The sequence below is a fragment of the Anabrus simplex genome, chromosome 1 (genome assembly GCF_040414725.1).
Source record: "Anabrus simplex isolate iqAnaSimp1 chromosome 1, ASM4041472v1, whole genome shotgun sequence".
In the NCBI taxonomy this organism is placed as follows: Eukaryota; Metazoa; Arthropoda; class Insecta; order Orthoptera; family Tettigoniidae; genus Anabrus; species Anabrus simplex.
In genome coordinates this window covers 1534658761-1534683193 of record NC_090265.1, presented here as the reverse complement: position 1 = coordinate 1534683193, position 24433 = coordinate 1534658761, and the positions used below count along the sequence as shown (strand labels likewise).

General features: G+C 40.2%; 1 protein-coding gene across 1 annotated transcript in view; it reads left to right on the top strand.

Annotated features, from left to right (window-relative positions):
* LOC136862002 (adenosine receptor A3) overlaps positions 1-13732 on the top strand; it is a 78278-nt gene extending 64546 nt beyond the window's left edge. The window contains exons 3-4 of the mRNA XM_067138857.2: positions 3188-3603; positions 11278-13732. Coding sequence (XP_066994958.2) covers positions 3194-3603; positions 11278-11911 — 1044 coding nt within the window. The 5' untranslated portion in view covers positions 3188-3193 and the 3' untranslated portion in view covers positions 11912-13732. The remainder of the gene's footprint in view (positions 1-3187; positions 3604-11277) is intronic.
* The last annotated feature ends 10701 nt before the right edge of the window (positions 13733-24433 follow it).

The following is a 24433-nucleotide window of genomic DNA, read 5'->3' as shown; positions in this document are numbered from 1 at the left end:
GGATGTAAAGGAGAGGGCATATAAGTCTCTGGTAAGACCCCAACTAGAGTATGGTTCAAGTGTATGCGACGCTCACCAGGATTACTTGATTCAAGAACTGGAAAAAATCCAAAGGAAAGCAGCTCGATTTGTTCTGGGTGATTTCCGACAAAAGAGTGTATGTTTAGTCCTCAGCCCGAAGGCTGGTTGGATCCTCAACAGTTCCGCCATCAGCTGTCATAGATGGCCTAGGCATCACTGAAGAGGCGTACTAGGGAAATGAGGAGTGAGGTAGTTTCCCGTTGCTTTCCTCACCGATAGCGTTACAAAAATGTTGCAAAGTTTGGGCTGGGAAGACTTGCGAGAAAGGAGACGAGCTGATCGATTAAGTGGTATGTTCCGAGCTATCAGCGGAGAGATGGCGTGGAATGGCATCAGTAGACGATTAAGTTTGAGTGGTGTCTTTAATAGTGGGAAAGATCACAATATGAAGATAAAGTTGGAATTCAAGGGGACAAATTGGGGCAAATATTCGTTCATAGGAAGGGAAGTTAGGGATTGGAATAACTTACCAAGGGAGATATTCAATAATTTTCCAATTTCTTTGCGATCATTTGAGAAAAGACTAGGAAAACAACAGATAGGGAATCTGCCACCTGGGCGACTGCCCTAAATGCAGATCAGTAGTGATTGACTGATTTCTACTACACATTGCTGCGTCATTCGTGCCGGTGTGCGGATGCATTCCTGGAGAACGCTCAAACGACATAGACGCAGAGAATCATGGACTCTGTGGTTTGTCCGGAGGGAAGGTGTGTCTGCTTCACAGATTCACACGAGATATCACCGGGATCTGGAGGAACAGCACCAAGTCGCAGAACGTGACAATACGTGGCCGCATGGTCTCCACCGTGGGTGTTCTAGGGTATAACCGTGCTGCCTCATCCGCAATACGCGTCAGATCTCTCCTCTAGCGACAACTCAGTGAAAGAAGTCATGAGAGGTAAGAAGATCACTTCCAACGAGGATCTTCAGAAGGTTGTCCAGCAGTGGCTCCAGTATAACACCAAAAAAGGTTTGCCGCGCAAATACGGAAACTACTGGAACGATCGCAACGGTGCATAGGCACTGGCGGGGAATACATGTAATCAATTTTTTTTCAATAAATCGTTAACGCGAAGAAAAGCATATTTAGTGTCAAATAGTTTTGAATTCCCCCAAACGTTTATTGCTATCCTGACCGTGTCGTCTCAAAACTCACGAGTCTCGAAACTCGCGAATTCCAAGAAGAGGATTAGTAAGAACTGGTTTCTCTACCTGGGCCAGTCTCAAAACTCACGAGCAAGGGTCAGTTCTTCTTTGAATGGATAAATGTCCACCCTATTAGTGATGGGATAATGGAATATTTTTAATAATCGAATAACTTCCATCCGATTATTTAAATAACCGAATGAATAATCTATTTAAATAATCGAATGTGTTTCAAATATCATTCAGTTTTATCGCACAGAATAATCGGATGCGTCATGAATAATTTTTTTCGGTTTTTAGTGTGTCGTGTAGATGATCTGTTGAAATAAGCGAATAGATGAACTCTTGCGAAAAAGAAATACGCTTTTTTTCCAAATGAATCTCCAAGTATTGAAACTAAATGAGTGAATTAACTGTCTTGAACTTAAATATCTCTAAATGAAATTCCTATTCAAATAAATGCCTCCTTCTGGCTGCATAATGGGACTAAGTCGCGGTACTACCAACTGACAAGTTTCTTTAACTAGCAGCGGGCAATATCCCTACTTTAATTTTATGTCGTCCGGCTGTATGCATAAATGGTTAGCATGCTCGCCTTTGGTCTACGGTGTCCAGGGGGTCTCAGGTTCGGTTTCCGGTCGGGTCGTAGATTTTAACTTTCATTAGTTAATTCTTATGGCTTGGGTATTGGATATTCGTGTCTTCATCATTAGACTGCATCTTAGGTAGAGCCTCATCTTCACAGACGCGCAGATAACCTATACGGCGTCAACTCTCAAGACCTGCACCAGACCTCTCTCCGGAGGCCACACGTCATTATTATAAATTTATGTGAAAGGTAAAACATGTATTATGTTAGCTTTAAGACAACAGCAAAATATGTTAATAATAACAGTAATAATAATACACCTCGGTCTCTTTCATTCACCAGCCATTACTTTTCCCCTGCGGGTTGGGGTGGCAGAATGACATTCACAGTATCCCCTGCCTGTCGTAAGTGAAACGTGAATCACCGCACACCTCATCCCTCATGCGATCATCGCAAGCACCTGCTGTCCGGATTCGTGAATTTGGGACACATTAGAACGTTTACTTTAGCTAGCAGTTTGTAGTCGTGAGTTTTGATACTATTTGTAACTGATTTTAGCCCATGAGTTTCGAAACTCGTGAGTTTTGAGACGTAACCATCCTGACCTGATTGACTGACAAGATAAAACTGCCCTTGGATTTTATAACAAAAATTTTCCCGCATATAGAAAAAAATTCCCTGACGTGAACAATAAATTAATTCCGCTGATTGCAAATATTAAAGTATTCAAGAAATGACTACTGTTCAGCTCCATTTTAGCAGCGAGCTCGTTGGTTGGATTGCTACACCTTTCCAGACCCTGGCCTGGCGGCTAGTGCACAGTTGAGACACAACTGCAGTCCGATTGTACGATGACAGATTTGTACTGCATATGCCTGCTTTTAGCCGGCCCCGTGGTGTAGGGGTAGCGTGCCTGCCTCTTACCCGGAGGCCCCGGGTTCGATTCCCGGCCAGGTCAGGGATCTTTACCTGGACCTGAGGGCTGGTTCGAGGTCCACTCAGCCTACGTGATTAGAATTGAGGAGCTATCTGACGGTGAGATGGCGGCCCCGGTCTAGAAAGCCAAGAATAACGGCCGAGAGGATTCGTCGTGCTTACCACACGACACCTCGTAATCTGCAGGCCTTCGGTTGAGCAGCGGTCGCTTGGTAGGCCAAGGCCCTTCAAGGGCTGTAGTGCCATGGGGTTTGGTTTTGGTTTGGTTTTATATGCCTGCTTTTGGCTTGCCACACTGGGGTGAAACGCTGGTAATTTCACGATTGAAAATGCCTAAAGATTTTGAACTTTAAGATAAGACCGTTTAAACTGTTTATATTAATTTCATATATTGTGTGATGAGTTCTAATTTTTTTCTCTTTCCAACTTAAGATTACAATGGCAAATCAAGAGGCTCCTGGATCCTCCGAAGAAGATAGAATATTACCGGTGGTATTCATCTTACTGGACGTCTGTATTATCATCGGTAACGCCTTCATTCTCTTTGTGGTCATCAAGAACTGGAAAACCATCAGATTGCAGCGTAAAAATCGAGCTGCTCATTTGCTGACAGTGAACCTGTGTTCCGCAGATCTTCTCCTGGCTGCTATTGATATCTACTACATGTTGGCACTGTATGTACCTGATCTGGCAGCTTACCTCATACACCACAAGATACCTTGTCTCATTACTCTGACGTCGTACATCACGGCACATATGGCTTCTGGGTTCACCCTTGTTGCTATCGCTGTGGAGCGCTATATCTACATAGTGCATGGAATACGATATTCCAAAATTATGGACTCAGGGTGAGTTGTTCACTTCTTATTTTCAATTTATATCTGTCTTGGAGTTTTTACACAATAAGTGGTAATAATAATAATAATAATAATAATAATAATAATAATAATAATAATAATAATCTAATGGTCTCAACCTCCATTCTAATTTGAAATTATTTAGGCTGCCTGCTTCTCAATTCGGACGTCCCATTTTACTCTACCAGAGGGCAGAGAAACCTACAGTATCTCTTTTGGGTGATTTATGGCTGTTTCAATTAATTTTGTCGGTTAAACGCCCAGTGTTTCACCAGAGGTCTTTCACGTGACGGCATCATACGACGTGGAGTGCCGAATGGACCTTTTTTTTTTGCCCTTTAAAAGTCCGACTACTTCTGTCGGGTTTGAATCAGCGATCTTGGGATTCGGATGGTAGCACTCTGTCACTGATCCCAAGATGAATCTTATAGAACAAGTGAATTTATATTTTTAATTTATCTCTCCGAAGGAATTGTATGGCGTTCTGGCTGACAAAAATAATAAATTATTGCTTTAATCACTCCTTGGTGTGCATGAAGTCGGATAAATAGTTAAGATGAAAACTATTTACTGGTTAAGATTATTCTCATATTTATTTATTCCTGTCTTATTGCAGGAGTTTGCTTAGACGAGAGATGATTCTCTTTTCTTCAAAGATGGTGAGTTACGTGAAAATAGAGAATGGAGTCGTAAATACCAATTTAAGCTATTTGTTTCTTTCCTCTCGCAACGCGTTCACTGAACAAACCAAGACACTGTTGCCTAAACTCTATTTTTATTTTTTTTATTTTTTTTTGCTAGGGGCTTTACGTCGGTAATTTTTACTTCTAATCTGCACTCGCGACGTATTCTAGTGACGATTATGTTCATATGTTAGGCTGCTCATCTATGAAGAACCGTGTTAGAAGTCGTTACTGTTGCAATCTCTGTATTACAAACGATTTCGTGAGAGAAGAAACCCTACAGCCAGTACGCCTACAGCCTTGAACGAGGTGTGTGCGCAACTAGAGAACTTTAAAGGAAATCTCCTATAGGAGATACTCCTTCACATAACGTCTGGTTGTAATCAAGTGGTTGTTTTAGACGATATCCGGAATGCCCCTCATCCAATTAATGGGAGGGTGAAAAGGGGGTGAATTTTTAAAATGAGTGAATCTATATCTCCAAACTTTTAAAGTTTGCAGATGTAAAAAATTGGTATTTAGAATCTTCATTAAACATAAAGAAACACGTATTCTTTTTGTTTTCGGAAAGTCGCAATAGGAGGGGTGAAAAGGGGTGAAAGAGGGGTTGAATGCCTTTAATGAGGCTACGTATATTTCAGAAACTGAAGATATTACAGACCTGAAAATTGGTGTTTGGGATCTCCTTTAAAAATAAAGAAACACGTATTTTTTGTTTCTGGAAAATTCAATTAAGGGGGGGGGGTGAAAAGGGGGTAATATTTTAAAATGAGTGTATCTATATCTCAAAACTTTTAAAGCTTATAGATGTGAAAATTGGTATTTAGAATCTCCTTTAAAAATAAAGAAACACGTGTATTTTGTTTTCTGAAAATCCCAATAGTAAGGGTGGAAAAGGTTGAAAAAGGTGTCGAATACCTTTAATGAGTCTACTTTTATTTCAGAACCTGAAGATACTACAGACCTGAAAATTGGTGTTTGGGATCTCCTTTAAAAATAAAGAAACTCGTATTTTTTGTTTTTGGAAAATCCAATTAATGGGGGGGGGGTGAAAAGAGGGTAATTTTTTAAAATGAGTGTATCCATGTCTCAAAACTGTTAAAGTTTATACATGTAAAAATTGGTATTTAGAATCTCCTTTAAAAATAAAGAAACACGTATTCTTTTGTTTTCGGAAAATCCCAATAGGAAATGTGTAAAAGGGTGAATAATGGGTTGAATGCCTTTAATGAGGCTATTATATTTCAGAACCTGAAGATATTACGGATCTGAAAATTAGTATTTGGGATCTACCTTAAATGTAAAGAAACCGGTATTTTTTCGTTTTTGGAAAATCCAAATATTGGGGGGTGAAAAGGGGGGTGAATTTTTTAAAATCAATGTGTCTACATCTTAAAACTTTAAAATTTACAGATGTAAAAATTGGTAGTTAGAATCTCCTCTAAAAATAAAGGAACAAGTATTTTTTTGTTTCCTGTAAATCCCAATAGGAGGGATGTAAAAGGGTGAAAAATGGGTTGAATGCCTTTAGTGAGGATACATATATCTCAGAAACGGAAGATATTACAGAACTGAAAATTTGTATATGGGATCTCCTTTAAAAGTAAAGAAACACGTATTTTTTTAGTTTTTGGAAACTCCAATTAATGGCGGTTAAACAGAAGTGACAAATTGGGGTGAATTTTTTGAAAGAATATCTTGGAAACGTAAAATGTTACAGACGTAAAATGTGGGTGTTTGTAATCTCCTGTAAATGTAAAGAAACATAGGTGATTTGTTTTTGGAAACTCCACTTAAGGGGAACGCAAAAGGGGTGAAATTTTAAAATGAGAATTTTTACAGTATATCTAAAAAACTTAACATGTTACAGAAGTGAAAAATGGTATTTTTGTCTCTATTAAACATAAAGAAACGTGTATTTTTAGTTTTCGGAAATACCACTTGGGTGGAGGGGGGTGAAAGTGACTGAAAATGGTGTTGAATTCTTTTAATTAGGCTACTGATATCTTAAAAATGAAGATGTTACAGACGTGAAATTTGATATTTGCAATCTGCTTTAAAAGTAAAGAAACACGTATTCTCGGAAAATCCAATGAAGGGGCGCGAGGCGGGTGAAAGAATTGAAAAATTAATTTACTTTAATTGTATGAGAATATTATACATCTAATAAAAACTAAAGTTGTTACAGACGTGAAAATTCGTATTTGGATCTCCTTAAAAAACAAAGTAAAACGCGTTTTGTGAGGGAAACCATCTTGGGCGGCGGGAGTGTAAAGGAGTTGAATTCCTTTCATGAGGACACATAAATCAAAAAGTGAAGAAGTTAGAGTCGTCATAATTGGTATTTAGAAGATCCTTTACTATTAAAGAAACAAGTATATTTTGCGGGAAAATTCACTTAGGATGGGGGGGGGGGAGTAGTTTGAATTGAAGTGACAAAAGTAATTTATATTTATGGGGATACTTATATCTCAAAACTGAAGGTAATAGACGTGAACATTGGTGTTTGGAATCTCCCTTAAACATAAAGAAACACGCCTTCTTTTAATTTTTTGGGGGGGAGGGGGGGAGTTCGCAGTAAAAACTTAAATGCGGTGGGGTGTAAAAGGAGGTGAGACCAATTGATTTTACTGTTCTTAATGTACTTATAAGGGTCCTCCGTTGCTCAGGCGGCAGCGCGCCGGCCTCTCACAGCTGGGTTCCGTGGTTCAAATCCCGGTCACTCCATGTGACATTCGTGCTGGACAAAACGGAGGCGGGACAGGTTTTCCCTGTCATCATTCATCCCAGCAACACATAATAGTAATAATAATAATAATAATAATGTTCCGGACCGTCGTCAAATGTGCGGACTGCGCTGGAAACGGCTCCGGGACGGGTAATGGCTAAGAATGCAGTGCGACCGCGGGTTCAGTGCCGCCAAGGCACCCAATATGACACCACGCCGGATCTCCTGAAGGATTTTATCCAGATTAAAAATCATTATAGGAAAATACGGTATGGCAAAGATTTACGGACCCAACTGACCGGGAAGAATACCTGAGCCTAGCCCGGGAAGTACGAAATCTATTGCTGGAAAGGAAGATTGAAAAATGGGAGGAAACGTACCGTAATCTAATAGAAAACGAGTCAGATCGGGAATTTTGGTGGACTCTCGCTGAAAACGAGTCAGATCGCGAATTTCGGCGGATTATATATCTAAAACAATAAGCATTCAATTATAAATTTCAGTATAATACCGTAGCGAATCACGGGTACCTTGCTAGTACTAGTATAAAGGCACTTGTACATCAGATCAACATCAGCTAGCCTTATGTCATGCGACTGTCAAAACACAATGAATTTCATCCTTACCATCCGTAGTTAATTACATTAGGTCTGACTTCGACGATAGGGGAGAATTTTGTCAGAGGCCATTACACAAAGTGGGCAATGCTGCAACATGCCTATCAATATTCCTCTTTTCGGATGAAGCACGATTTCACGACAATGGCGCGACGTAAAATCCAATCTAATTGGGCCTTTTAAGGGCAAATAATACTCCATTCTTTTGAAATTAACATGCATTTACCAGCACTATATTAGCGAACAACATAACTGGGGTACCGTCCGTAATTTGAACCCGCCTCTGCAAGCCCCATAAAGCAAGGTAAACGTGCGTGCTTTTGCAGTTTTAGCTAGAGCGAGGTCTGGAAGTCCGTTGTTTGTTCGCAATCAATCAATCAATCAATCAATCAATCAATCAATCAATCAATCAATCAATCAATCAATCAATCAATCAATCAATCAATCAATCAATCAATCAATCAATCACCATTTACCTGCATTTAGGGCAGTTGCACAGGTGGCAGATTCCCTAACTTATGGTTTCCTAGTTTTTTATTAAATAATTCCAAAAAATTTTGAAATGTATGGAACGTCTTCCTTGGAAAATTATTCCAATCCCTGATTCCTCTTCCTATACACGAATATTTGCCTCAGTTTGCCTCTTGAATTCCAATTTTTTCCTCATATTGTGATCTTTCCTGTTTTTTAGAAACATCACACAAACTTATTCGTCTGCTGATGTCATCTCGCCACTGGCAGCTCGGACTTAGTCGAGCAGCTTGTCTCCTTTCTCCCAAGTCTTTCCAGCCCAAACTTTACAACATTTTCGTAACGCTACTATTTTGTCGGAAATCACCCACAACAAATCGACCTGTTTTTATTTGGATGTTTTTCCAGTTCTCGAACCAAGTAATTGTGGTGAAGGTCCCATACACTGGAACAATACTCCAGTTGGGGTCTTACCAGAGACGTATATGCCCTCTCTTTTACATCATTATTACAATCCGTAAATACTCTCCTAACCACGTGCAGAGATCTATACCCTTTAATTACAATACCATTTATTAATTAATTTCGTGTGGCTATTTCTAGCCGAGTTCAGCCCTTGTAAGGCAGACCCTCCGATGAGGGTAACTGCCATGTGTAGGTAACTGTGTGTTATTGTGGTGGAGGATAGTGTTATATGTGGTGTGTAAGTTGCAGGGATGTTGGGGACAGCACAAACACCCAGGCCCCGGGCCATTGGAATTAACCAATGAAGGTTAAAATCCCTGACCCAGCCGGGAATCGAACCCGGGACCCTCTGAATCGAAAGCCAGTACGCTGACCATTCAGCCATCGAGTCGGACAATACCATTTATGTGAAGACCACAATGAAGATCTTTCCTTATATTACACCTAAGTACATACAGTGATCCCCATCAGGAACTTTCACCCCACCAACGCAGTAATTAAAACCGAGAAAACTTTTTCTATTAGTGAAACTCACAACCTGACTTTTAACCCCGTTCATCGACACACCATTCCCTGCTGTCCATCTCACAAAATTGTCGAGGTCCTTTTTGCAGTTGCTCACAATCTTGTAACTTATTTATTACTCTATACAGAATATCATCATCCACAAAAGCCTTACTTCTGATTTCACTTGTTTATTCATATCATTTATATGTATAAGAAAACATAAAGGTACAATAATACTACCTTGAGGAATTCCCATCTTAATTATTACAGGGTCAGATAAAGATCTCCTACTCTAGTTTTCTGAGTTCTACCTTTTAGTTTTCTGAGTTCTACCTTTTAGAAATATAGCCACCAATTCAGTCACCCTTTTTTCTAGGTCAGTTGCACTCATTTTTTTACAGTAGCCTCCCACGATCTACACTATCAAATGTCTTAGATGGGACAATCGCGGTACAGTCCATTTGACCTCCTGAATGCAACATATCTGCAATATCTTGCGGGAATCCTACGAGATGAGCTTCCCTGGAATAATCTTTCCTAAACCGGAACTGCCTTGTATTCGAATCAGTTATTAATTCCGCAAACAAGTCTGATATAATCAGAAAGGATGCTTTCCCGAAGCTTACATGAAACACATGTCAAACTGACTGGCCTGTACTTTTCAGCTTAATGTCTATCACCCACCTTTTTCTTTATACACGGGTGCTACTATAGCGCCTCGCCATTAATGGCTAAATGGTTAGCCTGCTGACCTTTTGCCACAGGGGTTCCGGATTCCATTCCCGACAGGGTCGGGAATTTTAACCATCATTGGTTTATTCCTCTGGCACGGGGGCTGGGTGTATGTGTCGTCTTCACCATAATTTCATCCTCATCACAACGCGCAGGTCGCCTACGGATGTTGAATCAAAAGACTTGCACCTGGCGAGCCGAATTCCTCGGACACCTCCCGGCACTAAAAGCCATACGCTATTTCATTAATAGAACAACTAATCTTCTTTCACGACCATACACTCTTTATCTAGCAAATAATTACCATCTTATATTATAGGATGCTTAATATTAATAAATTCACACTAAAATTATTAACGCCGGGCTGAGTGGCTCAGACGGTTGAGGCGCTGGCCTTCTGGCCCCAACTTTTCAGGTTCGATCCTGGCTCAGTCCGGTGGTATTTGAAGGTGCTCAAATACGTCAGCCTCGTGTCGGTAGATTTACTGGCACGTAAAAGAACTCCTGCGGAACTAAATTCCGGCACTTCGGCGTCTCCGAAAACCGTCAAAGAAGTTAGTGGGACTTAAAACAAATAACATCATTATTATTATTATTATTATTATTATTATTATTATTATTATTATTATTAACCTTGGCGGTAATTGTATTGGGCGGTTGATTAAGCTCCATGCAGTCATCAGATACAGTAAATACTTTAAATATTGTACTATATCCCAACCCATCGTCTTTATTATCAGAAATATTATCAATTCCAGCTGCTTTTCTAGTTTTCAACTGTTGTATCTTATTGTAAATGTTATCATAGGTAAATTTCAATACTTCGTTACACGACTCCTCTATCTGCCCATTATCATTGTAACCTACAATCTTTACATTCTGCTGACTGAATACTTCTGCCTTCTGAAGATCCTCGCATAGACCCCCCCGCCACTTGTTCATTAATGATTCTTGGAATGTCCTTCTTGGAACCTGTTTCTCCCTTAAAGTATAATACATGCCCTTCCACTTTTCACTATACCGATACGGTATCTATTCGTAGGCTTAATGTGCGTACGCTTCCTGTACTAAAGTGTTACTCGCAGCTGAGATCGCTTCATGCACTCAATACAGTTTCTGTCATTGAATTACCATTGGTGCTAACGCTTCTGTCTGTATTGTCGAGCTTAAACCCAAACAAATCTTTGTGCTAATTCATTGTAGGAACTGGGACTGATATGTGTAGGTTCTCTGTAAACTACAAGTTGAGTAAAACTAAATTATAAGGTGCTGATGGACTACTCTGTAATATATACACAGGGTGGGTCAGTTACGTCATGTTACTCATAGACAGATTTTTGATACCTTTTAACGGCTTACGAATTATTTTAAAGCTTGCCATATAAATAGAACTAAGATATTGTGTTTGCTCAGTTTAGTTGAAAAGTTATTATAATTCCCAAATTTGTACTTACTTTTTCAGGCGGATTCTTCTAATGCTGAGCATAGTGTGGCTGGCCGCCATCTTCGGCACTTTACCCTTGTACATCTGGAACAACTGGGACAAAAGTGAAGGCTTGTGTCATGCTGTTAATATCATCCCCAGAACTTATTCCATGATCGCTACTGTAGGCAGGATACTATTTATCATCATAGCCATCACAATACTCCATTGCAGAATTCATCGTAAAGCTCTTCAGATTCACGAAAGAAGGGGACCACTACGTGCCATGGCAGTGTTGAGGACAAAATCTGCTCGAGTTGTGCTAATAATTACTATTGCCTATGTAATTAGCTGGCTTCCATATTTGGTAGTGTTTTCTTGCAAAAGATTCGATGTCGATGTACCGCCCCTTTTATTTAAGTTCGCCGAGTGTTTAATCACTTTGAATTATTTGGTTAACCCGTTCATCTATGCTTTTCATAACCGTCCCATACAACATGCTATTATGAAAACACTAAAATCTTGCAAGAATATGCATGACGAAAATGAAATGAAATCTAGAGAAAATGAAAATAGTTTCAAAGGTGTAAGTTGCACTTCTAGTTCGCGGAATTTTAGTCCAACGTCCAGTAGGCACATTTCGAAGACGGAGCCAGGCGAAAGTAAAGGTTGAACACTTGTTAATATAATGATTATGACGATCAGAATGAACTGTTTGTAACTTGTGTTTTTTATCATTTAATACTCTCGCGGTATAGTCTAATGATAATTCGATTATTATACTCCCTCATTTGAAAATGTAGACATGTCAGTAGCTGACTTGCCCCTATATTGTAGAAGTGGAACGAATTTGAGAGCTGGTCCCATAGGAAATAGAATTGAATCTATGGTATCTTGGGGGTCTCAAATGTACAAGTTCTCTTAGCTACAGAAATAAGTTGATATGTTGTCTATCATATTCAATGTATCACACCATTCACTATAAGATAACACTTCAAGGAGGCTAACCTACTCATTGGCTGGAGGGTGTTTATGAAAAAAGGGTAACGCCTTTCCCTTTCCGTGGGAGGTCACAAACTGATCTCGCACTTCAGATGGAGAAAATGTTAATGATATTGTCTACCGAAACGGAACTGTCCTATATGACACCACAATTAGGTATACTGTATATTTGATTATTAAAACAGGGATAAAATCATAGATTTACGGAAAAGTTTGAAAAAGAGAAGTTGGAGTTCATTAAAGGAGAAAATACAATGATACATGTAAATATACTTCTAGCATTCCTCCTATTTTCAGTTTTCATAATTATTGTTATAATCATTTTGGTAAATGCAAATATTGACAGAATGTATGCTACTATCTCGACAGTTATTCCAAGATTCAATAATCTTCCAAAACAAACAAGCTCGGTGAAACATAGAATGTTAAGTGTAGGCTAACATTTAGGGGAAGCGGGAGACAATCCTTACCACATACATAGGTGGCTGTGGTTTGAATCGCCGTGATGTTTTCCATATGTGGTTCGGATTCCACGTAAAATAGTAAAAAAAGAAGGTCCCGTGGCTTATGATTGCATGTCTTAATGATACGTAAAACAAATGTGTGTGTTCAATGCTACCGGTACTTTGTTTGCCACTTATTAATAAGATCATAAAGTACTTTATTTATTTTGTGGACAAACTTAAGGAGGCTGAAATGTTCAAAGAATTAGTATATTATAATCTAGATCGTCCACTTTCATGTTGTGGTCTCAGGGAATACTATATCATTATACTCTCTAGATCAGTGGATCCTCTCTAGTAGATGGCACTAGGATCATAAATAAGACTGATGAATGAAAAAAATATTTTTAGAGACTAATTGTGGTTTCTAAACTTGACTTCCGCAATTGAAACGTATTATCAGGAATAAACCTGACTTTTATCAATTGCACAATATACTGTAATTCAAATTCAAGTCCGACTCGTTGGCTGAATGGTCAGCGTACTGGCCTTCGGTTCAGAGGGTCCCGGGTTCGATTCCCGGCCGGGTCGGGGATTTTAATCGCTTATGATTAATTCTTCTGGCTCGGGGACTGGGTGTATATGTCCGTCCCAACACTCTCCTCATCATATTCAGACAACACACTACACTACCAACCACCACAGAAACACGCAATAGTGCTTACATCCCTCCATAGAGGGTTGGCGTCAGGAAGGGCATCCGGCCGTAAAACAGGGCCAAATCCACATGTGCGACGCAGTTCGCACCCGCGACCCCACAGGTGTGGGAAAAAGCGGCAGGAAAAGAAGCAGAAGAAGACTGTAATTCAAATTCAACATGTATATTAAATCTTAATGTGATATAAAATGCCTTTTTTAAGAATACCTCTTTTATTCCGTAATCTAATGTAATTTAAATCAAAAATGTTTGTTAACTGAGCATTTAATGTTGAAATAATTTTAATTAAGGAGTAGTTATTAGTTCAAATGTTATGTTGTTTAATGTAAACTTCTTCATACAGATAGTCTTCTTCCACAAATTAGTTTTATAATTTGTGTTATTGCAAAGTTTTGAGCTGTTGTACTATTTATACAGAATAATAAATATTTGACTGATGATGTAGGTATTTAACATCTTACTATGGTATTTCCTTTCTTAGAAAATGTCAACTAAATTATGGTATATATTGTAATGTTAATAGATACAATTACTAGCTATAATTATTTCTAAGGCGGAAATCCTATGCTTCTTTCTAAGTAATTTTATGCATTTTCTCTCACGCGTTGCCTTTTGTTACCTCTTCCACGTGGTCACGTGCAGAAATTAATTGCATGGAAATACCCCAGGTAATTCGAAAGAGGACAAAAGGAACATTTAAACAATGTTAAGCTCTGTGAATATTATACTTTCCCTTTTGAGCCCAATATTTTCCATACCGAAAATTTGTATTAGAGTAGATCTACCTAGGTACATCACTAGAATTTTAAACCACAAGTTGAACGAATTAACATATATGAATATTCCTGACCGTTTTTAGTAATGTATTATTTAGCGTACGATCGAAAGCCGTTTACGACAAACACGTTAAACTGCAGAGTATGTACATAATATACACAAGAACATGCTCCTTCCCAAATTTATAACATGTTCAGACAAAAATCTAGCTGAGATGGCCAGAAAGCTGATTCGTTGGAAGTCTGTGGAAGTCTAACAATGTGCCCTTGATGTGGCATTCAAAGGCTATGTGTTCACAGTTTTTTTCTCTTTTCCACAGTCACAGCTAGACGAGGTCCTCCACCTCGTTTTATGCTAGTTTCCTGGCTTGTTATGAAGTGGGAATCCTCTACTGACGTCTGGGTAGTTGGAATCCATAATATCGCTTACAGGGATACTGGATAATGTGGTGATGGGATAGTTTGGTTTGCTGTAACCACGGGTGTTTCCAGGCTTTGGAAGTATTGAAGAAGCTCGCCTGTAGATCAAGTGTGCGCCACGGCGGTAGTCTTGATTCAAGCAACAGTATTCGCTCCCCAAGTGGTGTAATTAGGTTCGATGTCCAAGTTCCACTTGAAGAGGTATTAATAGTATATCTCTCCATAGCATTCTTCCTGGACAGAGAGAAGGCGTTACCTTCTAGGTGACCCGCCCAAGGTCTGTCTAGGGAGGTCTGGTCACGCTACCACAATCCTTTGCGGTGGTGGCCATATTGGGTCTCAAATGTCGTTGTTAAGTGGGCGTGCCCGAAGTAATGATGTGAGTTATTACTTCTATTTTGAAGGAAAACGGGATACTGCGCCGCACCAAATTGTCAAAATAAGACAACTGACGGAATTAGAGTGTTTCGCTTCCCAAGAGATAAGCAAAGAAGAGCTCAGTGGGTACAAAACTGTAGGCGTGACAAATGGCAACCTACAGATAATTGCTTCTTGTGGGAGGTTAGTGAAGTTATACATTCGTATTATTCCTGAATAACAGTATGTTTATATGAACGTTGTTTTATATTTATAGGTCTTATTATGGTGTTTTTTTTTTTGCTAGTGGCTTTACGTCGCACCGACACAGATAGGTCTTATGGGGACGATGGGAGAGGAAAGGCCTAGGAGTTGGAAGGAAGCGGCCGTGGCCTTAATTAAAGTACAGCCCCAGCATTTGCCTGGTGTGAAAATGGGAAACCACGGAAAACCATCTTCAGGGCTGCCGACAGTGGGATTCAAACCCACTATCTCCCGGATGCAAGCTGACAGCCGCGCGCCTCTAACCGCACGGCCAACTCGCCCGGTGTATTTTCTTCTAGCATCATTTTGAAGAATAGCAATTTGAACTAAAGAGGGCAGATGGACGGAAACTACTCAAGTGGAATTCCATCCCAACAATTTTCAAAGTCCCTAATCCACCTAAGTCTTTGACATATAATAGGAAACCTCCCAAAGAAAGAGAATTGTCTTTCAAAACAAGCAAGAAAAGTAACAGGAAATGTGTAATACTAGTATTGATATTTATGAAAATTTCCTTGTCATGTGTCCGGCTCCATGGCTAAATGGTTAGTGTCCTGGCCTTTTGTCACAGGGATCGCAGGTTCGATTCTCGGCAGGTTCAGGTCAATTTCGCTGGCACGGGAGCTGGGTGTATGTGTCGTCTCATCTTCATTTCATCCTCATCACGACGCGCAGGTCGCCTACGGGAGTCAGATCAAAAGACCTGCACCTGGCGAGCCGAACTTGTCCTCAGACGCTCCTGGCACTAAAAGCCAAACGCCATTTCATTCCATTCCTTTTCATGTAAACTACAGACAGTATCATTCTAACCCTACATGCAACGTAGAAATGTTTCACAGATATTTGAAATGCTTGTTCCTGTTCAGTTACCAATTATAGTCACAACAAACAATAGGCCTATCACTTCAAACCAACAATTTATGTCCAGCTGGCCATCATTACAACAATTCCATTGATAATAGCAGTCTTATACTGTACTGTAGTTATTATTTACAGCTAAATTTCATTCATCTTAAATGCTCTATAGAGTACATTATATGGCTGGACAAATACTTAAAAGATCACAACACTCGCTTCACTCGCACTAACCAACTAGGCTACTGTAATTTAATGTACCGTAGCCTAACGTAATATCCTAATGTAATCGCTAAAATAGCCAAACCTAGGTTAACTCAACTTAATAGTGACTGAATTTCTATTTCTTATGAAATCGTGTCTACCAATGGCTTTAATTTTCTTAACCTTTATTATTATTATTATTATTATTATTATTATTATTATTATTATTATTATTATTATATGCACGAATATCAGGATTCAGCTAAGAGCCCCGTGGTGGCCAACTCACGCTCCCTGGTTAGGAGAGCCTGACGCCCCTTTCAGTCGCCTCTTATGACAAGCAGGGGATACCGTGGTTGTTGTTCTATTGCCCCACCCACGGAGGGGAATCTATTTTGTGTTGTGACTACGAGGCCCTTAGCTGAGTCTTGACATTGCTTTCACTATTCTAACCCATCCGACCTCCCCTGGTCAACACTTGTTCTTTTCCGACCTCGACGGCATTAGCGCATTCGAGGCCTGGGAAGTTTTTTTCATTTCCACGCACTTTGTGGCCTTCATCTTTCTTTTTCCGATGCCTTCATTTGTCGAAGTTTTGGTCCCCTTCCATTTGTTGTCTTCTGATTAGTGTTTATAGAGGATGGTTGTCCAGTTGTACTTCCTCTTAAAACAATAAACACCACCACCACTTTGTACTATATAGCTGCAGGGGTTATCAATAAACTAGTTAAGAGTTGCCAAGAACATCACTCTTGATGCATACGTGCAGAATATTTTTGCCTTAGAACCGAAAGAAATACCACACGAATGGATAACAACAGTTACCATACATAATTTAATGCACTCAACTCAAGGGGCATTCAGTGTTTGTCAACATACTGGGGTAACCTTTTAGAAACGCAGTATCGGAAATTACTTTCTTAATAAAGAAAACGCTGAAGGTAATTTATTACAACCGTCGTTTAGTACTTTAAATACAGTACTTCAAGTTCAGTATTTCATGTACCGGTAATCATAATATGACACAGGTACTGTACAGATTTCTATGTTTCTGTCAATAAGATTACGTATTTGACAGATGATGTTAATAAGAAACACAGTAAGACCAAGTTGTAAGGAAGTAAAACAGAAGAACATGAGCTTTTCTGTTGATTCTTGTTTCTCAAAAAAGAAAAAAAAGAGAAAGAATTTCGGCCTCTGTTAATTATCTTCCTATTCAAATAGCTGTGAATGTATTCATATCATTTAAGTGTTATACAGTTATATATACATGGCCAGGAGATGCCCAATTAAATTCTTTATCAAAATTGGTTGGTATTTCGTTTTTATTTCAATGTACGGTACCGAAATCCTCTGAATTCGAATACACTTGCCTTTGGTAACGCTCGCTTAAAGACCCAATATGGCGGCTCCATAAGTAGCATTCGTGACTTGACCTCCCTAGACAGACCTTGGACCCGCCCCTTCCCGAAGGGAAGGGGAATGAAAACTTCCCCCTTGGTCCCTTGGTAGCATTCTTTCACTTGTATCTATGCTCTTGGCTACCGTAGTTCTTACTCCTTAGCTTTATCATTACACTGTTGTTATTGAAACATTATTTATTTCTCTTTCTTCTAGAGCCTCTGTGGCTCAGGCGGCTGCGCGTCTGCCTCTCACTACTGGGTTCCGTGTTTCAAATCCCGGTCACTCCATGTGAGATTTGTGCTGGACAAAGCGGAGGCGGGACAGGTTTTTCTCCGGGTACGTCTGTTTTCTCTGTCATCTTTCATTCCAGCAACACTACCCAATATCATTTCATTTCATCTGTCAGTCAGAGGAGTGCGACTGGCTTCGGCAGCCGGCACAATTCCTATCCTCGCCGCAAGATGGAGGCTTTATTCATTCCATTCCTGACCCGGCCACTGACTGGAAAACAGGTTGTAGGTTTCTATATCTTCCCTATGCCGGCCCCCGCGGTGTAAGGGTAGCGTGCCTGCCTCTTACCCGGCCGACCCGGGCTCGATTACCAGCCAGGCCAGGGATTATTACCTGGATCTGAGGGCTGGTTTGAGGTCCACTCATTCTACACGATTGCATTTGAGGATCTATCTGACGGTGAGATGGCGGCCCCGGTCAAGAAAGCCAAGAATATCGGCCGGAGGGATTCGTCGTGCTGACCACACGCCACCTCATCTGCAGGCCTTCCGGCTGAACAGTGGTCGTTTGGTAGGCCAAGGCCCTTCAAGGCTGTTGCTCTATGAGGTATGGTTGTTTTTTCCCCTTCACTATGAACATTTTGCCCCTCCGTGAGATTAAAATAGTACCTTCAGGTTATAATTATATTCACTCAGGAATAAAATCCTGTGGACGTCACTAGGATTACGAAGTGCATTCAAATCTCAATTTCCTTCTTCAAAATAGTAGCAGACAGAGACACGGGGTTCATTTTTAAAAACACCGGCATGCTTCGTAAATAAGCTCATAGAGACTATGTGGCAGCATCTGAAGTCAGAGACGTTTCAGACATCCACACTTCGGGAACAGCGTTTTCTCCATTTGCGTGGTGTCAGCACACCGACTGGAATTAATCGTCAGGTGAGTGAGAGATGCTTTGGTGGTGTCATGAGGGTGTGTACCATGCGTTCATAGGTGTAAAAGTCAACGAAGCATGTCTGAACGAACTGAAACATCCTTGACAAAACTCCAGCCGATCTTAGAAGATGATTGTACGAATTGTGCCACAGGTTATGGAGGATCGTCACCTGACTGCGGCATTCCGGAAGTTCGGGACACACCGTTGTTCATGACGATCTGAACATGCAGGGTTACTACAAAGATTCCTCACAACAAAGTCGAAGTAATTCCTCATACTGCTGTCTCACCAGACATTGTACCCAGTGATTTTTGGTTCTTCCCAGTGCTAAAAGACAATTTACGAGATCGCACATTCTTCAGTCGTCTGTTCCCGCACAATTTTCCAGAAACCTTTGCAGCGGCCATGCAATCATGCTGGCGACATTACAAAATTGCATACGTTTAGACGAAGACTATGTGAAGAAATGGAAGAGGTTCCAAATGTCTCGTGTAATTACTTTTAGGAAAATAAAACAGAAGACTTTTCAACTTGAACACATCTCGCACTAAAAAAGAAAATAACTGCTAAATAAAATGAATTATGACAAAACACAACAAAAGCAAAAATAACAGCTATGTGAACTCGTGATAAGAAGAAACGAGGCGCAATAAAGGATTTATCAACACCAAGAGCCATGGGTTACTGCTTCAAGAGGGAATTGCTTCCGACTAACCTCGTAGCAACGTTGCGACCACAAATTAATGAGAAAAGATGTCCCTCAGCTTTCCATCTCATTCCACTGTTGGAAATTACAAGCTGCCAAAACAGAAAATTTGATTTATTTTCTTTCTTTTTTGTTTTCTTTTCTTGTTTACAATTTGCTTCACTTGTATAGATACACATTATGGAGACGATAGGATAAGAAAGGGATGGTAGTGAGATGGAAGTGACCGTGGAATTAATTAAAGCAAACCCCCAGCATTTGCCTGGTGTAAAAATGGGAACTGACGGAAAATCATCTTTTGGGCTGTCGACAGTGGGAATCCATATCTCATTTCATCACCAAACATCATTTCTTTATTACAGCTCACCCACTTGCTCGTATTTTACTTCGTATATACCAGGGGTGGCCACTAACGTTACTTCTGGGAGCCGCAAATTATGAAGACACGTTTTTCATTTTATAACAAATGAAGGAACATTTATTTTCTACACTACACAGATCATTATTTTTCAGGTATACATCAAGGAATGAGATTTTACTTTTGAGAATTGCTTTTTCTGAGTGTTCATATTTGCTGTTAGTTTTTTGAAATCTGGCTGATAATTGGTAAGCGCAGTTCGCACAATTTCACTTAAATGTTCATGAGTTCGTTCAGATCGATATGTAGATTTAATGAATTTAATCGTTGAGTACAGTGATTCACACACATAAGTAGTCCCAAAGATTGAGATTAGTCTATTGGCACACTGTTTTGTGAGAGTGTATTTTTCTTCTGGAATATTCTTCCAAAATTCTGTGGTAGAAATGCCAGTTCGTTTGAGTCCTTTTAATCCTTCGTCCTTTTGCAGTTCTTGTAGCTCCAACTCTACAGCTGCTGTATCCTTTGTTATTGGTGATGAAACAGGGCTGCCATCGCTCACAACATCAACAGAAAAAGGATTTTCCAGGAATGATCTCAAATCATTAAATCTGCCATTGATTTCTTCAGCACAGCACACAACTGCCTATACGTGAACGCGACTGCTTCACCTCACGACACTGGCTCACTGACACACTCTCCCGCTCAAAGCACTATCAAATGGAAGGCGCCGGAACTATCTTCACCTCCCATGTCTTACCACTGAACCTACAGCGCTAATAACGTTAAGCCGCACATCACTGCTACTGACTGACGCCAGCCGCGAGATGTCGTTAGATTCCATTAATTATATCATTTAATTTAACTCTAAGGTTGGTGTCAAAAGCCGCACAAGACTGACTCAAGAGCCGCATGCGGCTCGCGAGCCTCGTTGTGGTCAGCCCTGGTATATACCATAGTCAATAGAACAGTGATAAGAAAGCCGGCATTGGCATCAGCCGATCGGTTTCCGAACCTCTATCACCTACCATTGATAGCTTAACACAAGTCATGTCTCAGCATGATGTGCGGTTTAAAATGGAATTTTTGAACACTCTTTCCCGTTTCGTTTGAATTTAGGACTGTTTAGTGCAGAGACACTTTAGCACAAGTTAAAGACTCGATAACTTAGTTCCTTACTTTTTGGTTCTCACCAAAGTAGCCGTGGTTGCCATGGTTGAAAATACCTTCTATTCAACGTAAAACTGAAGCTTCCGTGACTATGATCACGATAGCAACAGTTACGCAGTAATACAAGCTTGCTTCGGCACAGCGAAAGTTGCAAACAACCTTCCAGTTTGGATTCCTTTCTCCAAAATTATGACGATGAAAAGGGATGGGTACGATTAGGAGGAGACAAACATAGTGCTAACACAGTTTGAAATGAAATACGTACCCAGTAAAAATACATACATACAAAATTACACCGAGAGAGTTGGCGGTTCGGTTAGGATCGCGCAGCTGTGAGCTTGCAATTGGGAGATAGTGGGTTTGAATCCCATTGTCGGCAGCCCTGAAGATAGTTTTCCGTGATTTCCCATTTTCACACCACAGCAAGGCCAAGGCTGCTACTTTCCCAATCCTAGCCGTTTCCCATCTTACCGTCTCCGAAAACCTTCGAGGTGTTAGTAAGGTAAGGGTTATTCTGCCCGAAGGCAGGTTCGAACGTCCGCAGAGGTGTTCCTGAGCCGGAGTTTACGTGTGGTAGGGTGGGCAGTTCCTTTCCGTTCCTCCCCCACCAACAGCGCGTGGCAACCCATCCAACTCCTGACCACGCCCAATGTTGCTTAACTTCGGAGATCTCACGGGATCCGGTGTTTCAACACGGCTGCGGCCGTTGGCGAGGTGTTAGTGCAACATTAAAAAAATAGCAAACAAAATCAAACATAATTACAAAAATACTGAAAATCATTTTAGATTGTTATATCTTTCAGCGTTGTCTGCAAGCCTCTGAATTAACTGAGCCCCACAATCATTTATGGCAAAAAGTACCTATCTTATAATAATGAAACTAATAAGCTCCTTACTGAGATGTGTAAAACCTTACTACAAGTATTAATATTTCCGAATAAGAATTTAACACATTGCATAAATCAGGAATTAAAATCAAACTTAGATGAGCCATTTCCGTGGAGGAATGTGTCTAAGGTCTGTCTCTAACGTGGAAAGCCTGAGTTCTGTAGCCAGATCATCCAAGTATCAGGGCTGGTACGGGATTTATTGAGTATAGTGACACCAACTGACGAACTATTGTCGTGAGAGACAGCGGACCCAGTATAGGAACTCAAGCAGTACGGTTGAGGAAATAGTCACGTTGCCCACCACGTAACACTCAAATATCTGCAAGGCATCTAACTTGGCAGTAGTCATATTGGCGGGCGAAGGCTCTCCACGAAACGAATGTGCCACATGGGCTCTTCCTGAGTTACGGGGTGGATATAGTAAGCTGAGAGGCATATTTCTCTGCTCCCTCACTTTCATCGGAGATGGTATGTTGATAAATTAAAACAGTATTATTAAAATATTTTTTCTGATATATTTTGACATTAATTTCAATAATTTTCAAGTTTGTAACTGAATACTTTTGAAAATGTTCACTTTAAAAATGGATAAACATGTACTATTATCTACTTGACACATTTGTGTATGCTGGTAAGTATTGGAGAGTCATATTAAAGTTTTGTGCAAGAAAAGTTGTAAAATTCTGTAACGAAGTTTAAAGAAAAAAATCTTCTTGAAATCAAGAAAGCGGTCATTTGTTCAAACAATAAAGTTTTTTGCTATTTTGCTTTACGTCGCACCGACACAGATAGGTCTTATGACGACGATTGGATAGGAAAGGCCTGGGAATGGGAAGGTGTCCGTGGCCTTAATTAAGGTACAGCCCCAGCATTTGCCTGGTGTGAAAATGGGAAAACACGGAAAACCATCTTCAGGGCTGCTGACAGTGGGGTTTGAACCCACTATCTCCCGGATGCAAGCTCACAGTTGCGCGCTCCTAACCGAGCGGCCAGCTTGCCCGGTAAACAATACAATTGACTGAGCTCGAGTTTTATAAGGATTCTCACGATGATTTGATTGAAATACCTTTTATATTGTTTTCTTCAACCTTCATAGTGATGTAATATATATTTTTCTTGCAGTCACAGAGGAGTATTTTATATTAGTCTTTATATGTGTTTACATTCAACCACTATTGCTATTTTCGTGGTTGCGAGCGGAGAACTTCCACAACCTCAGTTTTGGAATTATTAGTTTCTTTCATACATATATATTTATGGTTTTGTTTTCGCCATCTTTTTTCCCTGGCATTTATTGCACATAAATTATTCAAGAAGAAGGTTTTGGTAATTTTGTGTGTGATTTTTAAGGTAATTATAAAGAAAAACAAGCGCACTTACATAGTAACGCATGAACCTTCACCGATCATCGCTTCACTCAGAATTCAAATGTGAGTAGTAGAAGAGAAAGTAGACTGAATACTTGCGATATTTCTGGAAAGGATTTCTGTATCAAATAGTAACACATGTAGGTAAAGCCTATCCAGATGCTTATCTTAGAAATGTCTCGTCCAAATACGAAATATCATCCCGGAGTTGGGATAATTCTAGTGAAAATGGTCAGCTACACTACGAAGTTGCAAATGTACTGAAGTTACACATTACAGCAGCGAAACATGTAGCTTTCTAAAAGAAAATTAAGGTGCAATTAAGAAATTCGAGGAAAAGTTTCCAGTAATTATTAATAACAAAGATTTCACGTCTTTTGAACCGAAGTATATCCAGTTTACATAATTTTTAGCAAGATCGATCACTTAACTTCCAAGTCCAGAACATCCAGCTGTTCGGTATCACAGAGTGAGGAAAAACAAGTAAAACACATTACATCGTATTACAAATCACGCCAGCTAAACGGAACCACAGACATATAGATTACTATTTGTCTGTGAACGGAACACAGGAGAGTGTAAAAGAAAGTACAGCACGAAAAGATAACAAACTGGAAACATATAACCCTATTTTCTTGATGTAGATGCGTTGTTGAGAAAGTAATTGGTAAGCGAGTAAAGACATTCTTGAAATTTTTGTTCAACAGGGAGGTTGAACCACATTTCCAGGTACGCATGTTAATACACTGACTGACAGAGCAAATGCAACACCAAGAAGGAGTGGTCAGAACTTTATGCCAATTGCAGGATAGACTGACGTCACTGAGGTATGCTCATGATGTGAAATGCGCCGCTGTGCTGCGCACGTAGCGAACATAAATGGGACACGGCGTTGGCGAATGGCCCACTTCGTACCGTGATTTCTCAGCCGACAGTCATTGTAGAACGTGTTGTCGTGTGCCACAGGACAAGTGTATAGCTAAGAATGCCAGGCCGCCGTCAACGGAGGCATTTCCAGCAGACAGACGACTTTACGAGGGGTATGGTGATCGGGCTGAGAAGGGCAGGTTGGTCGCTTCGTCAAATCGCAGCC